General features: G+C 34.0%; 1 protein-coding gene and 1 long non-coding RNA gene across 5 annotated transcripts; one reads left to right on the forward strand and one right to left on the reverse strand.

Moving 5' to 3' along the window:
- Nucleotides 1–1,592: 1,592 nt before the first annotated feature.
- LOC131026967 (uncharacterized) lies at nt 1,593–14,658 on the reverse strand. Of its 4 annotated transcripts, none has more exons than XR_009359167.1 (8): nt 3,087–3,257; nt 2,903–2,980; nt 2,708–2,774; nt 2,538–2,584; nt 2,374–2,442; nt 2,171–2,238; nt 1,967–2,080; nt 1,593–1,851 (listed from the first exon to the last, which is right to left on the reverse strand). It is a non-coding gene; the product is annotated as an uncharacterized LOC131026967 (long non-coding RNA). The 4 variants fall into 4 exon arrangements; XR_009102427.2 differs by adding an exon at nt 11,595–14,658 and having other exon boundaries at nt 1,710–1,851; nt 2,708–2,980; nt 3,087–3,150; XR_009102426.2 differs by adding an exon at nt 3,265–4,835 and having other exon boundaries at nt 1,710–1,851; nt 2,708–2,980; nt 3,087–3,150.
- A 4,264-nt stretch (nt 14,659–18,922) lies between these two features.
- Nucleotides 18,923–19,990, forward strand: LOC131859220 (uncharacterized). The gene has a single exon (XM_059212791.1). The coding sequence runs from the start codon at nt 18,923–18,925 to the stop codon at nt 19,988–19,990; it is 1,068 nt and encodes a 355-aa protein (XP_059068774.1).
- Nucleotides 19,991–20,241: the final 251 nt, after the last annotated feature.

Here is a 20,241-nt window from a genome sequence, read left to right on the forward strand (position 1 = left end):
TCTTCATTACAACAAGATCTACATTCCCATGCGCTCCACCATTCCTAGTTCCTCTTCACGCCATTGATCCATGCTAGTCCTCTGCAATTGCAGGTCAGATACGCAATCCACCACCCTACAACAAGATTTAGGACACGCAACCTCCAAAACAAACTTTGCTCTAATACCACTTGAAGCAGTCGCCAATCAGGAGGGACCTCGAAGAGATCAATCCAAACCGGTCAGCAAGAGTCAACACAATGGAAACACACAGATATGATGGAAGCAAATGCAAAACAAATTGTTTTATTACATGAAAAGTCAATTACATCCAACCGGCAACAACTGGATTACAACATACCAGCACATGGGGACCTTGAGTCAAAAGATCTATCTTCTAAGCACTATCTATCTGATACTCCTTTATCTCTGATTTGATCGATTACATTGCAAAGCATGATTACAAATATATATATATATATTGATCCAAAGGATCAGGTTAGGCCAAAAGTATCAAAACCCCAACGTGCAAAAATGAATAAAGTCAGCCTCCAAAAAAATCCCAAAGGATGAAACATAGAAGGTCAGCCACACGTTAAGAAACATCGAGGTCAATGTCCAAGGCTCCGCAAGCATCGGAATGGGTTTCGGTAGATCACCATAATAGGTCTTCAGCAACCGGTAACAAAAATCCAGTAACAAGAAACTGTCGAGGAAACTGGTATCGATATTTTGCCGGAAAGTGATCCAAAGGAGATGCGGTTAGAGAGAAAGTAGGGTGATCAGGTCTTCAAGAAGAAACAAACTCCATAGGAAACCAGTGTGCCAAAACTGGGACACATAGAAACGAAAACTGAAACTGCAAACAAAAAAGAAAATGTTTTTGGTTGATGCAAGATTGCTATGAACCAGAGATGCTCCCGCATCAATTACATAGGCAAATATTCATTTAACTTTATAAAAAGGTAGTCACCAAATACATTGAATAGTTGTCTAAGTCTAAAATCAAAGATTAGCCAAGTTTAGGGAGTAGCTGAGATCAAAATTTATCAGACAAGAATATAGCTATTGTTGGGAATTTAATAAAAGTGGAAGCTATTTTGAAGTGATCCAAGACTTTCATTGTGATTGAGACATGAAATTTTCTAGGGGTAGTTCAATATCTGAGAAAGCTTATCAAATCACATTCCACAGTTGCAATGCTTCATATTCCATGATGACAATTGTTGTCTTTTATATGGGGTAGAATTCAACAAAAGGCATTTGTTTAGCTAAAGTAATTGATTAGCAAGCCACTGGTTTTGGCAATACCTAGCTTGCAACTACTATTTTAGGTAGAGACAAATTTTAATGATTGTATGTTAGAGGCTCTTTTATTACAATTTTGTAAGCTTGTTTGTTGTCATTCAAACTTATTTCATTGAGTTCTTTGGATATATTGCTCATATAATGAATTGTATGTCTTTGTTTGAGCAAAAATTAACTATATCAATTATAAATCAACATTTATATATATCAAAATGCACAATAATGAACACAATGAACAAATTCTGTATGTACACCGAATATCATATCAACAAAATGCATAGTAATGAACATGATGCACATTTATTGGATCAAATATCAACATTCATATATATCAAAATGCACAATAATTGTGTATGTATACAAAAAATGGCATATATGCCAAGTCAATAAATTTTTTCCAAAAATATTGCATTTGACATGTTCAGATCGATATAAAATAAAAATGAAGAATATATCTAGATGTATTGGTTCTTCGATGACCACAACTAACAATATATGATCCTATAGTTGTGGGGGATCATCAAAAAAGAGCCTCTTTGATGCAATGCATGACTCTGTAGATGGCTGCACAACCACAATTCAAAAGACAAGTTAGGATCCTTTTGTAAAAAATAGTTCACAATTATCAACATAAGTATACATTCAACTATAATTTCTTTGCAATTGAATTGTAGATTACCTCATCTGCTGATCTAGGATCTACCATCTTTTATCTCATTGCCTTGTTAGACTTAGAATTCCTCTTAAAATGGAACTCGAGAATATTCACGTTATGGCCAAACCGCGAAGGGGCCTATTGTAGGTTAAATACAATTAATACAAGGTAATAACATATATAGATCAAAAACACTAAAAATATACAATATATAGAACAAAAGTGTACCAGAGCCTAAGATCCTCTCCAGTAGACTTAGGAGGGCTCGTCATTGATGAAACAACTATGGCTATTTCCTGTATGAAAAATGATAAGATTAAATACAATTAATACAATGATAAGTATTGTAGGTTAAATACAATTAATACAAGGTAATAACATGTATACATCAAAAAAACTAAAAGTCTACAATATATAGAACAAAAGTGTACCAAAGCCTGAGATGCTTCTCCTATAGACTTAGGAGGGCTTGCCATTGATGAAGCAGCTGTGGCTATTTCCTGTATGAAAAATGATAAGATTATAATTTATCTAAAGTTCACGTGTACATGTGCATATAATCATCAAATCAAGAAAATAAAGTAGAGATACATACCTCTTCCCTCTCTCGATCCTCTGGCATATCAGATGCATTCATCAATCCTACAAATCCCAATTGTTGTTGTATATAAAAGAAACAAAAAAGACTAATCAATCTACAAGTTCCAATTAAGACAATTTCAACCTTTTCAAACAATTGCGTCAATTAAAAATATGTTCAATTACCTTTTAACGTTTAGGCGGCGTCAAGGATTTCTTTTGCCGAGGAGGTGTCCTAGACATGTGTGGGGTACTAAAAGAAACAAAATTAGCACAAGAGATATCAGTAGATAATATTAAATATAATTTAACAAATCTAAATTTAAATGACTTGCACATTCAATCAAAAGAATACATAAAAAGAGGTGCAAAATATGATACTGCATAGCTTTCTAGGTACAAATTGATGGCCGAGAGCATGACATTATCATTCTGGGACATTTGATCCCCTGACGACGCCTATAAAACACAAAATAAATATACATTAAAGAGAGTTAGTATATCTTATAAAAAAAAAATTGAATTCAAGGTACTAGTCTATTTTAACATGTTACAAAATTTATACCTCAGGCGTCAAAAGTGCAACAACTGCGGGAGGAATGTCGTGTATTAACACTCGCTGATGCATCCTGAATTGCATATTGTTTGTATCAGTTTAAATCGATCTATAAATGAAAATTCATTTACATTTACAAGTTTTAAGTGATTGATAAATAAAATGTTATCAATTCAAATCAACACACCTATGTCTGTGTGTGACCACCAAACACCATATCCATCAAATCATCAGTCAATGTCATATCCTCTGCAGTGGTAGTCTGACATCTACTCCCACAAATTGTATATATATGGGACATGGAACCATCTTCACTAGCCTCGATATCCATCTCAAAGCATATACCTAAACAACTGGGACACAAATGTTGCATGGGCTCACCAAGGCCGGATGGCTCAACTACTGCATCATTGTCGGGGCCAAGAGGGTGTGATAACTATCTACCATGTTGAATGATGACATCGGTCAATGCAGTGGCCACCTGAAGAGTCTGTAGCACCATCGACTCTTTAAGGGCTACTGGGATCATGACATGGACCACAGGTTTTGGTTCTAAGGGGATGTGACTTTGGGGGTTTAGTACCCTCCAGGCTCCAAGTTTATCTTGGGAAGAGCCTCCACCTCTACCCTGGAGCTCTCTCATATCAAAATAATTTGGCGCCCATTGAGGATAAACTCACAATATAGTTTCCTCAAAAAATATAATGGAACCTCAAAATTATTACAAGGTGGTTGGTCAAAGAACATCCACCACCTGTCCCAAAAAGCATTTTTCATCGACAAATGGCTACACCAATGTATAGGAAACCTCTTTGAATTAAGAGGTAAGGTCTCACCCATTTTGGGATCAATAAAAAGAGCACATATTTGTGTTTTACTTATGTTTTTATTGTCACTTCATTATATGACAACCCACTAGCATAAAAAGAATGACATTGATCCCTATAGTTTCCCCATTTTGTAATTCGATTGGAAACTTCATTGGCACTAATAACCTTTGTTTCTAGGGTTGTGGAAAGGGATGCATGATGCTCATGCTTCGATGCCTTCAGTCTATTCACCAGTCTAGTTATTTTGACAGTGTTTTGTGTCAACTAGTTTATAAAATCCTCTAGTGTAGCTTGTGAATGGTCTATTAGAGGAGCTAGAGGGTTTGTATCTTGAGGGTTTAGTTGTAGGTTCTCTTGTGGGTTTTTCCCTAAGTTTTCAAGAGGTGTGTCTTGCTGGGGGGGCAGTATTTTCAGAATCTGATATGCATTCATAAAAAACAAATTAAAAATAATCAAAAACAATGAATTTACATTGTAATTACGAATATAATTTATCAAATGCATAAAATAGATGAAAAAATTTGATCGCATACATCTTTCCATTGTTGGTGTGTTTGATTTTAAGAACCCCATTCGCGTATTTTGTTGTTTAAAACCCTCAAAGTGCTTTTCTTGCCGCCACAAGTGAAAATGACCCAGTCGGCCGCAGTAAAAAAAAATATTGACAGTAAAACGGGTACTGGGTTTTGCCCCATACGTGGTTTTGCTTCGTTTAGGCTCGACAAAACGAGAAAAATTTGAAATAACCCATGCATGTTTTATGTTTTTCCAACTTTTTGGGGGGGCGTGTCCACTTTTTTGCACACCATCTTGGTGCACACACCCATAAACTATATAGTAATATACTAAATTAATCACTTAGTGATTTCTATGTAATTTTTTTTACTATTTTTACTATTCTCCATTTTCTTAAGTCTTTTTCTTTTTAATTTTATTTTAATGTATAATAAATATTACATCTTAATATATAATTTACTAACTTATTTATAAAGTCCATAAAATCTATCAACATGTCTAATGTTTTTACTAATTTTCTATAATAGTCATTTACATCTTTTCTTTTTTTTTAGCAAAACAAAAAAATGAAAATATTAACTAAGAAGTCACAAAATATATCAAAAGGATTTGCAAAGAGAAACAACTCTAAAGAATGGAAATTCAATCTAAGGGTTGTCACTGAATCACCACCTTTAAGACTTAAACTAGTAGAAAACTTACAAACCAAGCAATGCTAAAAAGTGTAGCAATTCATCTTGAATACACTAAAGATACCATAAAGTTATTTAAAAAAGAATTATATTATTATTCTATTAGTTCATGCCAGGGTAGGAATACTAATGTATATGATGCATTCAATTTCTTTTATCAGTTTAGCCATCGAGCTTATAGAATTAATAAATTTAAGCAACAAACATAGTCTACAATTAATTTTTATTTTAAGTAATTGTTAAATGTCATATATCTTTATTTCTATTGGTTAATGTTGGAAATAGTAGTGCAAAATGTTAAATTTGTTTAAATTACATGTCAAATGTATTTGATTAGTTGAATCAAATTTTAATTCTAGTAGAAGTAGGCACCCTCCCTCCCTAGGAGTAGTCCATGATTGTCTATTACCATATTGCCTATGAGGGCTGAAAATTTGAAGGCCCTATATCTCTATCCCTCTACTCGATTGTAGGAACAACTATAACCTCTACTTGACTGAGATGGGATATAAATGACCTTATATACATAATACTCACTTGATCGAGATGAGATGAGTAGGGAACCATTTGAGAGATCAAGGGAGACTAGACTCTCAGATGAGACAGAGAAGAGAACTATCTATTGCTTTAGTCAAGGCAACTATAACATATCTAGTTAGAAATCCCTTGACTTATAAGCCTACTCTATATAGCTTGAGGGAGGGAGAGATGATATATACATATATTCAAAACTTGACTATATGATTTATAGTTCTTTGGGAGCCTAGGGTAGCTATCTATATCTATATCTAGATGTTCATGCTATGCATGTGGTTCCCAAATATGCGAAAAAATCTAATCCAATCTTTATAGATGGGGATGGGGCCATCATCTATCCATGGGTGACCATATTTGTGATCATAGGTTAACAATATGTCAAATGGCATATATATGGGTGATTGTAATTCATTCAAGGGATATTCATAATATTTTGACCCATGCATTTTGATCATAAAAAAAAATTGCTAGCAAGAAATAATAGGTGCCTTTAGATAGTAGGGTGATGAGTGAGTGATTCACGTAACATGCATAAATATAGACCAATTCTAGCTATGAGTTTGGACCTAGCTATATATAGATATAGTTAGGTTGGCACCCCTCCCCCTTTATATATATATAGATGGTAATGGAGATGAAGATGGGAGATCTAATAATATCTTTTCAACTCTAAACTTTCAAAATAATTTCGTTTCATTTGATCGACTTGTTTCCATTTGTAGTAGTTTCCTAGATTTGTTATTATTGAAACCTTTTAGGATTTCACTAAAACTTTTGTGATTCGAGTGATTCACTTTTACAATTGACTATCAAGGAAGAGTGAGCCCCTAAGGTAGACAAACCAACCATTAGGAGAAGATGAGCGAACCCTTTGGGGACCTTGATCTACTAGGTTATTAGATAGTATAGGCTCCCTACCTAGTTTTTCTATTACTTCCCACCCGCACGTATCCAAAAACTACAATTCCCAACCAAATTTATATCCTCCCACCCACCACCATGATTCCTAGGTGGGAGGAAATTATATTTATGCACACATTAGATTATTATTCATTTTTTTCCAATAGCTATATTTTGTAACAACTTTTCCTTGAAACTTACCTCACATTAGAATTGTATTGCCCCTTCTAATCCCAATAATGACATATGCTCCTTTACATTTTGTTTTATGTACCAAAAAGAAAAATAGTCAATTCCAATAACAAATTAACACTAATTAAAACTATCTAATCATATTCTCTAATCACTAAGAAAAATCAGATGCAATGCATCCTCTTTTTTATGTGAGTTTCTAAATATTTTTCTGCATAAAATAATGCTATTACACTCTAACCTTAACTACTATTATAGATTACGCCTCTTTGCATAATTAATGGGCCAACGTTAAACCACACCACACACACTAAGCAACAAATTAATCCTAGAGGATGTTAGTCAACTTTGAGTGTTTTAACACTTTCAAGTCTAGAAGTGTATTCTTGGTGTGACAACATACATTAAGCAACATATTAAGCTTAGAAAATGTCAATCAACTCTGAGTATTTAACACTTTTAAACCTAGAAGTATAAGCTTAGTGTGTGTGATTTAAGTCATTCCTAATTATTAATGCACATTCCAACCAATTAAAAATATTTTTTAATACAATTTATTCTATAAAGAAATTAGCTTAGGGGAAGAGCACCAATTACCACCCATGTTCCAATTACAGTTCACTCCTTGCTCACCAACCCCACTATTACTAACGTTAAAGAAAAAAAAAAAAAAAACCATTAATAAATTTGACATGTACCAATAACCGCCCATTTGTATCCCTAATAATTAGAATTTGTAGACTTGAACTCGAGTTGTGCAACTTTATCAACAACCATAGTGCATGACAACCAGGGGCATTTGTGCATAAGTATTGGCAATTTTTAAGGAGGTTGTAGTGCACGGTTATTGGGGCACCTTTAAGTAGGTATCAAGCGACACTTTGAAATGATCACTTTTTGACCCTTGCACCCATAATAGATTCTACAGTGCTCACTGACACTACCCTGAAACCCAGAACAATAGCTATAAACAGTTAAGTTGCATGTAGAGACAACAACAAAAAAATCATTGAAATCTGATATACCATCATGTAGATGCACGAAATTAACTATAACTACTACTGTTACGCTTCTCCTTAATGACTGAATCTTTTAAATCCAATTAAAGTCTCCACCTACTCATAAGACCATATTGACATGTTCAATGATGAAGGGGATCAGATCTTATGGGCGATTGTGATTATAAACGATGGTCCTGGGCGTTTAGAGCCATACATATCACCATCGTTCTCTTGTCTGTAACACTCGGTCATTATTTACGTTACTTTCAATGTTGAAATCAAATTATTTTCAGTGTTGAAATCGAACACCCACAAATCTTATCCCTTGTTTGATTATGACAGCCTTTGTTTTTCTGTGCTCGTGATATACTACTCTCTGACCTAACGCTGGGAATCTGGACCAGTTTTAAATGCGAATAAAAGGCTATTTATTCATTCTGTCTACAAGAAAGTAAATGTGTTATTTAATTAGGCTTACTTTTCTGAAGCTCAGATGATGTCCAAGAGAGCTAATGAATATGAAAACTATTCTACTGTTTATGATGTGTTTCTTACAACTAAAAGATTGGTTCCATTCAGCCGGTCAACATTAACAAAAATGAGAATATAACAGTTATTTATGATTTTTGTTTAGGCGAATGAGTTGTAAAATTGTTATTTATTCTATTTGTGGGATATAAAATTGTTATTAATTCTGTTGGTAGGATGTAAAATTGTTATTAATTTTGTTTGTTAGTTGTCATAGTAAATTAGCAGAAGTGGGCCCTTATTTGAATGAGTTGTAAAATTGCTATTTATCCTGTTTGTGGGATATAAAATTGTTATTAATTCTGTTTGTAAGATGTAAAATTGTTATTAATTCTATTTGGTAGATGTCCTAGCAATCTAGCAGAGGTGGGCCCTTATTTTAATGTAGAGATAGGGCTCTTATTTGAATGAGTTGTAAAATTGTTATTTATTCCGTTTGTGGGATGTAAAATTGTTATTAATTTTGTTTGTTACATGTCATAGAAAAGAGAAAAGTACTCATCCACCTAGAAAAGAGAAAAGTACTCACCCTGCTCATGGATGAGAACTAGTGGATGAGAATTTTGTTGTTTTCTAGTTCTCATCGTGATGATGGATCGTGGATGAGAACTAGTGGATCGGATCTTTCTTCTTTTCTAGTTCTCATCCAGATGATAGATCATGGAGCATGATACAAAAATTTGATGGAAAAAAATATATATTACCTCAAGTTTTTGGGACAAGGATGGCAAGAGATGAGGGTACGTGTTTCCGAGATGGTGATTTTTTTACCAATTTTGGAGATGGCTAGGGGACGACAAAGGGGGTGACTATATAAAAATAGGGAAATTTAAAATATTCATATGAAAACATGGATAAATCATGCATATATACATTATAGAACCTTTATATATAAGAACTAAAGAATTCTTATGCTAAATTTGTGTTAAATTGAAAGTCAAAGTCAATTTTCTTATATAATTCATTGTCAATATGCAAAATTTATGGGGACGTCCCCTACAAGTCCCCTATGCCCAGGACAAGGATACCTGAAAAAGAAAAAATTGGGGACACATCCCTGGGTAACGTAGAAAAAAATCTATCACGGTCAAACCCTAAAACCATCAAACTAAATTATCATGGACTATGGAAACTTCATACATGTGGCAAAACTATTATTAGTTATGTTTGATAAATCAGATGACTACAGAGATGGGTCCTTACACGAAAGAAGGATTGGGGGAGTGTGGAATGGTAGAATGGGCATTAGGAGAAGAGCCTTTCCCCTTATGGAATCATGATAGAGCTAACAATTTTGTTTTTGTTTTATTTAATTGCAACTCCCTTTTCTGGTTTGTTTGTTTTTTTCTTCTTCTTTTTTCGTACTTTGAAATGTGACTTTTTTCTTTTCTTTTTTATTTATAACATAAATATTTATATTAAATAATATAAGATACTTATTCATCAAAAAAATGTCAAATGTTTTTAAAGTATTAATTTATTCTTAAACATTTCATTTGTAGAAACAATTATTTGTGTTAAAATTTCATCATACTTGTAAATTTGATATTATAATCATCTAAATTATAATATATTTACTAATACTTATTAAATATTATTAATATTATTTTTACAAATTGTCCTTCATGGTATAGTATATTAGTTACAACATGGCATTGTTGTTGTAGCCACCAAGATTGAAACCTCCCCTATGTCATTATGACTACATGTATTGTGCCCTCACTATTATTTATGTTCATGGGTTTTTAATCCTTTGTGTTGAGTCACTAGCATTCAAGCCATCACTTCATCCTCTAAGACCCTCATTGAGTTGTGGTGCTCACAAAGTTTGGGCTAGGCTGAAAAATTTCTTGTTACCAAGTAAACAATAAATAAATTGTATTTATAAATTTAATATACATATATATGTCTTATTACATCCTAATATATATATTTAGGTTCATTAGATAATATATTTTTTTAGTATCTACTTAAGTTAGATACAAGAGTTGGGATAGATAATAGAACTTAAACAAATATGATAGTTAAATAGGAGAATAGAAGGAAATATTTGAATTTGATGATTGATAAATGATGATCTTATTATAGTGGCTTTTCACCATCGACAAATTAATTACCTCTATTTTGTATGATTTTTGGAATGAATGATGTCTTAGAAAACTCTATAAAATAAGTATAATCCTTGTGGATGACTATCATATCCCTAATTTGATGTATTAAACCAATTTAAGTTGTACACATGAATGATATGGTCTAGAAAGTGTGCTTGAAGCTTTTTTTGCCTTTTCCTTCTAAATGTCTAAATGTGTCAAGGTGTTATCTACAAAGATCATTAAGGAGTTCACCACCTCAATAGGTGAATGAATTATTCAAGGTAAACCTCCTCGATGGATTGATTTATTAGTAATGAGAAAGATCTAAGACAACATTCATAAATATGTAAATGGTTTGTATTTAATGATTTAGAATTGGTTCCTTTGATACTCTTTGTAATAGAAACGTGTTATAAGAATCTACCTTGTAATTGCCTCTTATTATTTTAGTATGTATTTTCTATCTTTAAATACCATAACATATCAACACATTGCATAAAACATGTGCCAATTTATCTCATAATGGGTCATATAGGGGGACAAGGAAGTCAAGGAATTTGAATTATCTTGATTCAAATATGTGGATCATTCATGCACTTCTTAGAACTCACTTGGGTCAATATTGAGTCATTAAAAAATGAACCATAGGGATCAGATGGTAATTTTTAGGTCGAAGGTGAATATATACAGAAGACCACGAGTTTAAAGATTCATTAGAGAAGAGAATCTTGTATTTGGCCAAAGTGAAAGAACAATCAAAATTAGTTGTGAGTAGAATCAAAGAACATCAATCATGAGTGAAGTACTTTTTTATAAGAGGGCTAGGAAAAGATAGTATAAAGCTAGAGATCTTGTGCTACTATGGGATGAGAGAAAAGATCCAAAGGGAAGTCATGGTAAATTCGATTCCTTGTGGAAAGGGTTGTGTGTAGGGGAAAAAGTGAGACTAAGTATGGAAACCCTAATCCCACTCTCATACATACTCATGGAATACGAAAGAGCCTAGGGAGGCAACGCACATCAGCTACTTATTATGAGAAAGAGAGAGTTGTGGATTACCCCTTAGGTTTTCTATTCCTTTGTTATAAATTAGAGAGAGGAATGATGCAAAATGCAATCTAACCTAGAATGCAAGTAATCAAGCAAACCCTAATCTGAGAATGCAAATCAAAGAACAATTGATACACTGCTGAAAAGTACAGATCAAAAGGCAAAATCAGAGGTGCACCTGTGTCTGAAATCTAAGCAGAAATGTTTGGGACCAGGGGGCCACGCCACTGTCCTGATTCTGCAATTTTGGAGTTGCACCTGACAGGAAGGATTCTGGAGCCTGCAAAGTGTTGTTCTGCGAAGTCCTGCTGACAGAGGGTAGGACCATAATGCCACACCATTATCATGGCAGAACCAGGGTGCCACACCCCTATCTTTGGGTATTTTATTGAGATCTACAACCCAAAATTGTCCATGTGTGCTCTTCCGGTCCCGAAACTTCCAGTGACGCTCGGATCCGAACCTGTACCTAAAGTTGAAAAAGAGGGTTTAGGGTGACTATATAGGGTTTTGCCTTAGTCAAACCCCTCTGTTGGTGATTTCCACCTCCACAAATAGTCGATAATTTACTGAAATGTGTGTGCAAGAACCTTGTGTGTGTGCAAGATTCTAAGATGAAAGTAAACAATCTAGAGCAACCCTAAAGAGTAAACCCTAATTGCTTATAATTGACAAAATAAATGCTCTAAATCCACAATGCAAAGTGATCTAAAGCATGAATATGAATCAAAATGAATCTTATGCAAAGACATGGAAACAACATGAAATCATACCCAACCCTAAGGGAGAGGTACAAGTTAATCGTTAGTCGGTGATCTCCTATTGTTCCTCTACATCTTCAAAAGCCCCCAATTGATAAGATGGTGTTTGATGAATGTTTGATGGATGAATGTTGAATGTTGTTGAAGACTTAAAATATCTACTCTTTCGCTACAAAGAAGGCTCTAATACTCCAAAAACCTACTCTTAGATTCTTAGAAGAAGACCCCTTCAAATGAAGAAAGAGAGCTCTTAAGTATAAAAACCTTGATCTTAATTTCATGTTTAGGTCGGCCTAGGATTTCAATTTCCTGCTGATATTTTGAGGTTAACCATTATTATATCATAGGATTTTGCTCCCGAAATTTCGGGGAAAAAGTTGAGGACCATGTGCATTCCCGCCACAATCTGACCAACTTTTCACCAAATTTTCAGGGCCACTAGATATGATGATATTAGAACACATCTCAAAGTTATAGCTGATTTCGAGATGTTTTGATATGCGAAATCGGGCCTAAATGGTCAAAATAAGACACAATTAGGGTTTATGATTAAATGATTCATTGAAAGAATAAGATGAAAAGGGGCACACTTAGGGTAAAGGGCCCAACTTTATAATATGTAAAGTGATGAAACATGACCTTAGATTTAATTAAATTCTTAAAGGCGAATTAGAAATGCAAGATGCAAGACACACTAAGGTGGGTGCTAACCTAATTGTGAAATTGTACCACCCTAGCAAGGGTGTGCAATTTACAACACTACGGGTTGTTCCAAATTAGACAAGCATGTGGAGAAAATTAATTCTACTTGGTCTATTTGGATGGTATGGATTTGTCTCTTCCTTATAGTAGCCAACATTTGAAACTACGCAATTACTGAAATTAATTGTTCCCTGTCCTTGCACACAAGTTAATTAGGAGATTTTGGATTGTTCCACCTTTAGTTAGGTTTGGGCATCATTTGTACTCTTCTTTGTATGTCACGTTGGTTCATCTATGTTCTTTGTTGGATTGTTATTATTATCCCCTATTTGTGACTCTATTGCCTATTACCTAACACACTAATTGCATAGATTTTGGGTTCATCCTACATCTTTTGTAGACCTTTTCCCTGATTAGAGCTAGTTTTACTCCCCTTTTTTACTAGCTTGATTTCAAAAAAATTCATCAAATTCATTATTTGGTTGATCGATAATGTGTATTTGTCAAGTGTCTTCGGGATTGGTGGACATATAGGAATGGTCAAAAGTTGTCATCCAACAACCTTATCATGAGTCGGTTGAGTTGGTTCCCATCTTCATAATTTGTCAAATTCACCCTAAAACACCCAAGTCCATTTAGTTACACTAAATTGGTGATTTGATAACCTATATAAGTGTCATAATGAAAATATCATACATATCATCGCATTTGTACTCAAAATCAATCATGTGTATTGGCATAAAATGGAAATATGATTAAATGTAAAAAAATATGATTTTTTGGGGAAAAATTGGTTTATAGATATGTTCTTGATAGTATTATGACAAATGCAACCAGTTTTCACATCAACCCACCTCCCACATTTCAAGATATTAAAGTTCCAATTTTTATTGAGAAAAACATAAAAACTATTAAATTTAAGGTTTAATTTACTTGAAATGAAATTATTTTTCTATGTTTTGTTTGTAATGGAATCTTTGTCAGCCTACCAAAATCTCATGATGAGATGTTTTTCTAGTTAAAAGTTATGCATATTTTCTCTTTTGCAACTTCAGAGGCTTATTAGGAAGTTTGTTAGCGAACGTGCTAAAATAATTGAAATCCTTTCAAAGGCATATCTTTTCTAAAAATGAATGTTTTCCCCAAGAAATTTAATGATTTTGTGAGCCATACCAAGTTAGGATTCAACCTTAATCATGCACTTTCTCCTTTATTAATTGATTGCTCCCAAATTCTAACTTCCTAACCTCTTTATTGCTTGTTTGCTCCCAAAATCTAAATTCCTGACCTCTTTATTGCTTGGCTGCTCCCAAATTTTAACTTCCTAACCTCTTTATTGCTTGGTTGCTCCCAAAATCTAATTTCCAAACATCTTGATTGCTTGGTTGCTCCAAAATCTAACTTCCTAGCCTCTTTGATGCTTGGGCGCTCCCTATTTCTAACTTCCTATTTTTTTATTTTTTAGCATTTTAAAAGGAAGTTAGTACAAATGCAACAAAACTCCAAGCTTCACAACTATTGCTAAGCATCCTTCCTCCCATGCCAAAAGAAGAGCCTTGAAACAATGTTAAACTTCCATCAAAGTTTGAGGAAATGCTCTATAACTATGGAAGCATAGACAAAGGACAATGAATCACTTCAAATTAATTTGGTCCAATCGCACAATGATTGAATGTAATGCTTTAATTAAAATGCGTACAAAATATTCTCCCGAGGCTACTCAAAATTCGGAGCTCTAAGAATACTTCAAACAACTATCATCTCAATGGAATGCAATGATTTCTAGTATTCATAGATAAATTTGTTGAGAAGTCTTTAGAAAATTTCAAGAAGATGCAAATGGTAGTGCCGTAGTTGAATATTGTACAAAATGTAGAAGCATATATCATTTGTAATCATAGATAAATTTGTTGAAAAATCTTTAGAAAATTTCAAGAAAATGCAAATGGCAGTGCCCTAGTTGAATATTGTACAAAATGTAAAAGAATATATCATGTGTAGAAACATGTTAAGTATTAACATGCAACTGAAATGTTTCACAAAATGCCTCAAAGAGATTTCATCGTAGGGAATGTGTGATTGTATGATAAGCACAAAATTGATTTTCTATGAAAGGTTTTAGAAACTTTTAAGCAAACACAAATGTAAGGTACAAAGTCAAACGCCACAACCCTTACCACTATGGAAGCATTTATCCAGCCCCTAGAATGCACCAATGCATAAATGATGATGCATAAAGATAACTTGCACCATACTCTCAACCTATGCCAACTTGTTTGACAAAATACCTCACAGAATTGTAGTATCATGGTGCCATAAGGCAACACATGAAAGAAAGATTGAAAACAATTTGTGGACAACCATACAAGCATAGATATTATGGTTGATGATGCCTAACACCACCAATATGAGAGCTTGTGAACAAGGTATGAACATCAAAGCGTAAAGCATAAAGAATTATTGTCAGATGTTGTGGCTGAATCATTTGATAGGATGCCTTAAAGATACCTAATCTCAAAGAGTACAATGATTGTTGGATATGCGTAAAAAAGTCTTTAAAAACTGTCAAGCAAATGCAATTTGGGGGCGTAAATTCTCCCTGTCATGCCAAAATGGAAGCTTTTAACAGCAAAACGTATACAATGTTGAAGAATTTTTCTAGGCAAATGAAGGCAACGAAGTATTTCCAGAATCGAAGACATTTATTCAACGTTTTGAAAGGAAAAATTATTATGTATTTGTCGCCATTCTCTAAAGTCAGAAATTGTAGGCGGTTTGTCAAATGTGGCCAACCTATCATGTCTACCATAGCACCATCTAGGTATGGAATTGTCTATGCAGAGATTTGATAAGGTAATTATTTTGTATTTATTAATTAGATTAAAAATTAAAATATAATTATGTTTTAATTTTTAATTTAATTAATAAATATATAATAATTATCTTGTCAGATATTTGATCTCTGCATAGACATTGATTCCAAGTACCGCTCTTTATCTTATTAACAACGGCATGCTAACATTAGTAAGGTAGAGGTTGTATATGACCTCCTTCTATGTCTTACGGGGAATTTTTATTTTTGAGAGGAACAAGATACACCCATTGTATCAAATTTTTGACTTTGAGTACACATTAAAAAGCTCTCTTCGAGCACTATGTAGTGGTATAGGTTTGATTGTCATATGTTACTATTTTTAATAGATTTTGGTGTCATGAAGTTAGGCATTTCTCTAGAATAGTTAATTAGTAATGATTTTTGCATATAAAATTGGATATTTTATTTCAAATACGTGATAGAGAGAATCTACAATGTATTACATAGTGGATCAAGTGTTTTTTCGTTTAATTGAGAATAGAGTTTGGTACTTGTTCTATCGTTTGTAAGAGCCTAAGATTTGGGGTATGATTACGTGAGCATCCAAATAGATTGGAAGGCAAAAACTTGTAAGAGTGCATGTTGTTATGAGACTTGTATTATGGTACAGTTAATTATTAGACTTAGTACTTCCTATTATAGGTTTATATTATTTTTAAGAGTTTAATCTTTGATGAAAATGTGTACACGGGTCTTCTAATTTGAAAATACGGTTGTAACATGTGAGAGACTTTGGCATGACATGATCATGTATGTGGTTGATAATGGTGGTGCATTTTAGTTTTAGAAAATGATTATTATCTCTTGGGTGCTTATTTGTTTCCTTGAATATAGTACTTGATTGTGGACTTTTTTGGCAAATTGGATCTAGAATTGATTTGTTGTTTAATTCTTGAGATCTATAGATTATCTTCTTGGTTATATTAGTTTGCAAATTACTAATGTGATGGTAATTTTCTATGTTGGACATTGATTGAGGACTTACAAGTTATGTAGTTATGTGGGTTGGACTCTCATTTGGTTGCAATGAGATGTATCAAATGTGGATTGTCTATATCCACAAGTCTTTTTAGAGTTGTTACAGCTTGACTTAATTGACCTTGTCTAGATGGTCATTTGTACATTATTATGTTGCATTAAGATGTGAGTATGGATGAATAGAGTGCCTAGACAGTCAATAATTAGGACTTGTAGAAAGTTGTTTTGATAGTCATTTTTTGTTGGTAGTTGAATCTTGTTGTTTTGGAAATATTCGTTCTAATTTTTATTTATATAGTTGTTGGTATTGCAGTTGAGTGTGTGTGGCCCATGTGTGATCTTCATTTAGGAGATGGTTATCATGATGTCATGGATGGATCAATATCATGATTCAATTGGAGCTTTTTTGGTGATGTGGATTCATCACTTGGTGCTAGATGATCCTCTACAATGGTTGTTGGTGTCATGGAGAGTTATTGGTTCCTATTTTAAGTGAAAGTTCTTTGAGATTTTCATTTTGGATTTTAGAATATATCTATTTTGATGTGATTGGATATGTTGACATTTTGGTTAGCCATGAAGGACTCTTGGAGTCTTTGGTTGAGGTGTTAGGCTTGTGACTTGTCAATCTTTGATGGGTGATCCTTGTTTGAGAGAATGGTTTTAGTGTAATGCCCTGGTAGACTCTTGATTGCATATTATATTATTTAGATGATACTTTTTTTTTATCATGATGTCATGTTGTGTTCCTAATTTTGCAGATGTGTAGTTGTAGTTTTGATAGTGATCTAGATAGTTCTCTTGATTTTGAGTACATTAGTCATTTTCTTGAGAGCTTCATGAGGCAACATAGTATAAATATGGAGCTAAGAATATATTCATTGGTCGTAGATGTTCATGGATACTTGAAGACTTAGTTAAGGCATTTGTTGTGATGGTTACTCTTTGTAGGTTTTAGAAAGAAAGTATTAGGAGAACACGCCTAGATATGGATGTAAGTTCATCACAATCTTTAAAGGACATTGTTCTTGAACATAGTCATTATGGCTTGGTATATCCTTTAGCAGCAATCTCTTTCCTTAGTTTTGGTCTATTTGGTGGATAATCATCTAAGAGGTATTGCTCATCTTATTTTTAAATGCATTATATTTTATCATATATCTTCTCATGGATATGGATCTTGATATATGGTTACTATTTATGGAGGGTTCATTTGAGAAGTATTTGGCATCCTTATCTCCTTGTACAATTGAGATTATTTATGACTCCATTCATTGATGAGGATTTTAGAAGTTATTGGGCTTTTTTAATTAGAAAATGGATTTAACTTTAATCTTCCTTGGTTACAGCTCGACTTACATCAATGTTGGTTATATATAATGCATATATTTTGTTAATCTTAGAGATTGGACAATTGGGTGTTTTTGAGGGTTTTTATTTGGGTTTATGAAGGGGATCTTATTTGACACAAATTATTGCTTGGAGATGTTGGTAAGACATGCTATGAGATATGATTTATAGGTTTTTTCTCTTTTTTCTATGGCTACTTCTTGGATTTTCATGTTGACATGGTTTGTTGTGGTGGACACAGAAGAGTTATGGTGGCATGTTGTGATAGATTATGAAATGATTTTAGTTACATGTGTGGACCATTGTCATTGTTCTTTGATACTACATGTGTTGATTATTAGTTGTACATTGGTATGAGTGTTGATTGGTACAATTGATGTCTCTTAATATTTTTCGAATTGACATTACCCATGCAATGGAAGTCCCTAGATGTGTATGTTCATTCATTGACAGGTTCTATACATGGATCTTGTGATTGTATTTTATGGGTTGGATAGGTTATTGGCATAAGTTATACTAATATTTGTATTCCTTTTGAGGCATGGATGATAGGATGGATTAGTATTTCCTATGGTTTCTATTTCTAGTCATGTAGGTTTTTTCATTAGATAGTAGCTTGCAGACTTTGTTATCAATTGGATTTGATGCTTGTATTATTTTCATTAATGCATATTCAACTTGGATTGTTCTTTTGTTAGCTTGCAAAAAGATGCGATGAATTTTTAAAAAATATTCCTGCATGGTGCTTCCGCTCGCTCCCCTGCATCTGCTCTTCCCAACGGTAAGTCGGATCTGGTTGTTGTTGTTGCACCTAGTCGTGCAGGAGTCTCCTGGGCGTCGATGGCTATTGAGGGCCCTGGCCCCGGCTCTGCTCAGGTGTTGCAAGATCCGTCTAATGCCTCTAATTTACGCAGAGGGGGAGGTAGGGGGTTTATCCTTGTCTCCTGTGCCACCTCTGTCAATGTGAATAAGGATACTGATCGGGAAATAGAGAACAATGTGCAGGTTTTTACGGAGCATAATGCTATCTGTAGATTCAGGGGTATTTGGCCTAGCCTCTCGGAGCTGCATAAATGGATCTCTCAACACTGGGATCCTCTCATTTCTAGTATAGTTCACATATACTCTATGGTTAAAGGTTTCTTTGTTGCTAAATTTGAGAATGCTAAGGATAGAAGAAAAATTCTGTGTGAAATCTTTTTCTATGAGAAAGATGATATGCCTCTTTTGGCCAAACCCTGGCACTCTGATTTTAACCCCCTTTCTAAAAAGTTCAACAAAATTCCGGTTTGGGTTCGGCTTCCCTACCTTCCTATCCATTTGTGGGCCGCTTCTCTCTTTGAGGAAATAGGTGATGCTATTGGAAATTTCATTATGTTGGATAATGAATCCTTTGAGCTCTATCATACTACTTGTGTTCGCATTCTGGTGGAGCTAGATGTGTTTAAGGGACTACCAGCTGAGATTGTCATTAATTCCTCTTTTGGCAGTTGGGTCCAATCTTTGGATTACGAAGGTATTCCTTTCAGGTGTCATAGATGCTTTACAACCGGCCATGCGACTAAGAATTGTGGGTTGGAGAAGAAAAATCCAGTGGCTTCACAGTGGTCAAGGGCCTCATACCAGCATTATACGATCATAAAGAAATCTTTGTACTCTTCTATAGAGTCGCAAGTTGCTGGGGTTTCTACTATGGCTAGTTTGGATTCTTTAATGGCAAAGAAAGATTCTTCAAATGCCATAAAGGATGTTTCTGTGATTAAAGATGTTGTGATACAGGATGTTGTTGTCTCTTCTACTGAAAATGGTTTGATGTCTCTTACCCCGTCGGCTGCTTCACTGTGTGTTGATACAACTATTTCCCCATCTGCTGGATGTGGTCTTGTGTCTACAATGGTGTTAGGATAACCGGTGAACAAGTGAGAGGGGGGGTGTGAATCAACTTTGTTAACAGATTATATCATTTAATCCACTTAATAACCTTTAACCAGATTAAGTATCGGTAAACAACACAACTTAACAATTAAACAAATAATCAATGCAAAGCAACCATACCACATAACACCATGATTTGTACGTGGAAAACCCAGAAAGGGAAAAACCACGGTGGGAAGCCTACCCACAGTCAGATGATACTTCTGCAGAAAGTATGTGTTACA

This window comes from Cryptomeria japonica, chromosome 10, assembly GCF_030272615.1.
Source record: "Cryptomeria japonica chromosome 10, Sugi_1.0, whole genome shotgun sequence".
Taxonomy (NCBI): Eukaryota; Viridiplantae; Streptophyta; class Pinopsida; order Cupressales; family Cupressaceae; genus Cryptomeria; species Cryptomeria japonica.